This window comes from Alligator sinensis, unplaced genomic scaffold, assembly GCF_000455745.1.
Source record: "Alligator sinensis unplaced genomic scaffold, ASM45574v1 scaffold755_2, whole genome shotgun sequence".
In the NCBI taxonomy this organism is placed as follows: Eukaryota; Metazoa; Chordata; order Crocodylia; family Alligatoridae; genus Alligator; species Alligator sinensis.
The window spans coordinates 1102109-1104994 of record NW_005841883.1 but is presented as its reverse complement, the minus strand read 5'-3'; the positions used below and the strand labels follow the sequence as shown (position 1 = coordinate 1104994).

The 2886-nt window shown below is 43.7% G+C and overlaps 1 protein-coding gene across 1 annotated transcript in view; it reads left to right on the top strand.

The window, feature by feature from the left end:
• Positions 1-2886, top strand: part of NBEAL1 (neurobeachin like 1) — a 135972-nt gene that overhangs the window by 47164 nt on the left and 85922 nt on the right. Inside the window, 1 exon segment of the mRNA XM_014516902.2 lies at positions 949-1255. Coding sequence (XP_014372388.2) covers positions 949-1255 — 307 coding nt within the window.

The following is a 2886-nucleotide window of genomic DNA, read 5'->3' as shown; positions in this document are numbered from 1 at the left end:
GTGAACTTGAGTACTGGAAGCATTATAGCCACGTTAGCCTGGTACCCTGTCCTACAAAAATTGCGTGGGGTACAAAAATTATGAAACTATAACTAAAATAAGATTCCATTTAATCTTAAAACTCATAATAACCCTATGACTGAAGAATATTAATGTAAAACCAAAGAAAGGGGTAGAGAAATCTAGAAGTTGAGATCTGGAGGGAGCATTAATCATACACATTATATATAGTACAACAATTTCAAAATTGTTAAGAATGCCAGGAGTGTTTAATTGCTTATCTGATGTGCAGTTGCACATATAAATATAATAAACACATAAATAAATAGTATTATGTCCCTCTTCCAAACAAAGGTTCAGAGCATCTTGCAATAAGACAAAATAATTTATTAAAATAAAACTATAACAAAACAAACTCCCCAAAATACCATGTGTACACAATTCTAAAATGGCATATACAAATAGGTCTGTTTTCAGTTACTTGATTTGTATTGTCACTCGCACACATACATTTTAGATTTTTTGAACATTTTGTTCAGCATGTTGTTGATTTTTTTTGTTTTGTTTTGTTTAGGTGGTCTTGTATACATGTATCAGTAGTCTGAGTGTAAGCCTATTCATTCATTAACAGTTTTTTTTCATTTTATATACATTATGTACTCATGCTGTATATGGGAAACCCGTTTTTTTCCCATAAATGTTCTTATTGAAGCTAATAGATCTAATCAAGTGATAAGAGGACCAGGATTTGACCTATACATTATGGTGATCAACAGAATCAAAGTTGAATATTGAGGTACTGTAACAGTGATCTTATTAGTACCATTTTTATTAGAGTTCAAAGTACTTAATTCAGGGAGTTCAGAAATCAGAGTTGTCATTGTAACTATTTGGAAGGGACTTGATGCTTTTGATTTAAGGTACAATTGTTTTTATCATGTATTTCAGAGAAATGCTCTTCAGGCAATATCTCCTGCCACCATGGAAGTCTTGATGCGTGTTTTGGCAGACTGTGATACCTGGGATGATAGGAACCCTGAGGAAGTGAATAGGAAGGCAGAACTGACTCTTAAGTGCCTGACAGAAGTAGTGCATATCCTTCTGACCAGCAGTTCAGACCAGCGACAAGTGGAGACCAGTAGCATATTGGAGAACTATTTCAAATTACTTAATTCAGACCATTCAGCTTTGCCTAACCCAAGAAGATCTAGACAGTGGGAGAGCAGATTTATAGCACTACAGATCCAAATGCTCAGTGAGTGATACTTCCATGTAATTCCTCCAAATCTGCTTAGTTAATTTTTTAAAAAAGAAATAGAACAAGTAGAAATGTAATTGTTATGTGAAACAGAATGTTTCCTTACAATTGAAATTGATTCAGACGCATTCCATTTTGCTTTTTCAAGAAAAGATGTGGAAAAAAAAATTACGACTTCATTAAAGTTTGGCATGAGGATGTTACAGTGAAGATCTTTTAGGTTCAAGAGCCCCAGAATACAAAATAAAGATTAAATGGTTTGCGTGTATGCTAGCCTTTGGTAACAGCTTCCATGCAATAATATCTTAAAGATACAAGAATAACTGGAGTATTGTGTACTTTATTAAGTTTTTGAAGTTGTTAGTGTTGTAAAAGGAATCATTAGGACAATAGTTTTAAACCATTGATTGTAACCTATTTGGTTGTGTACCTGCCTCCGCTCTGTTAGACGCTCTCACGCCACCTTCGCCTGAGCAGTTTTTCTAGCTTGCCAGGGACCCATGTGCAGACCCCAGGGTGCACCTCAGCTGTCTTCAGGATAACCCCCTAACTCGCCTGCCACAAATTTGATTGGTTCTTCAGTGGAGGGGTCTCCTGCGAGGTTGCCTCCTGGGCTGTCACACGTCTCGGCAGACGTTTATGGGGCTCCAACCTCCCCTATACCCCAACCCTGTGCCACCCTTTGAGATGGGCCTCTGGATCTTCTTTCTTCCTTTTGGTTGTGGCTATCCCCTGCTGGTATCTTCCCCGGTCTCCGTGTTGCTGCTCGATGGTGACCCCTAGATCTCCCGACGTGCGTCAACAATGACCTAAACCCAACACCGTGACTACCAGAGAAGCGTGGGAGAAGAGAATAAAGGAAGGGAGGGGCAACCCCAAAGGAAACGGAACACCCCAGTGAGGGATTAATAACCCTTTCGCCCCTAACGTTCCTAGGTTAGAGCGCCCTGTGAGTCAGGACCCGCACTTCCACCCCAGCTGGGGTCTCTCTGTTTTCTCCCCCAAGCTTCACCTCAGATCGGGAACTGCAGCCCCTTGCTGCCCCGAATTGGGGCTCTCCCACTGGTTCTCCCAGTGGTTCCTGCCAGTCTCTCCACCGGCTCCTCCAGCACCGGGGTTCCCCACAGCTCCTACCGCAGTCGCTGCTGTTGCCACTGCTGGCCTTCCTACCAGCTCCCCTGCTGGCATCTTTGATCCCCACCAGTCTAATCTGGCTCGGGGATCCTTTGCTGCTCCAGCTGCCTTCACCGCTGCTGCTGTTGCTGCCGCGCCAGCCTTCCTGCTGGCTCCCCTGCCGGTGTCTTCGATCCCCACCGGTCTAATCTGGCTCAGGGATCCTTTGCCGCTGCCGCTGCTGTAGCTGCTGCTGCTGCTGCCAGATGCCCTCTATCCAGTGATTCCCCAGTGTTCCTCCAGTCTTCAGCGGCCCTCCCGCACTTTCACGGCTTCCTTTCATCTCCGCTGGGCGGCGTCTCATCATGACGTCACCCAGCTCCAGCTGTATATGGGCACATTTTACAAACCCCGCGGTCAGTTTCTCGCCGTATGTTTCCTTGCTCCTCCCGGCCCCTGAAACAGGTATGCTGTTTCCTTCTCTTTTTTTTTTTTCCTACGGTCTGGGGTTTGCC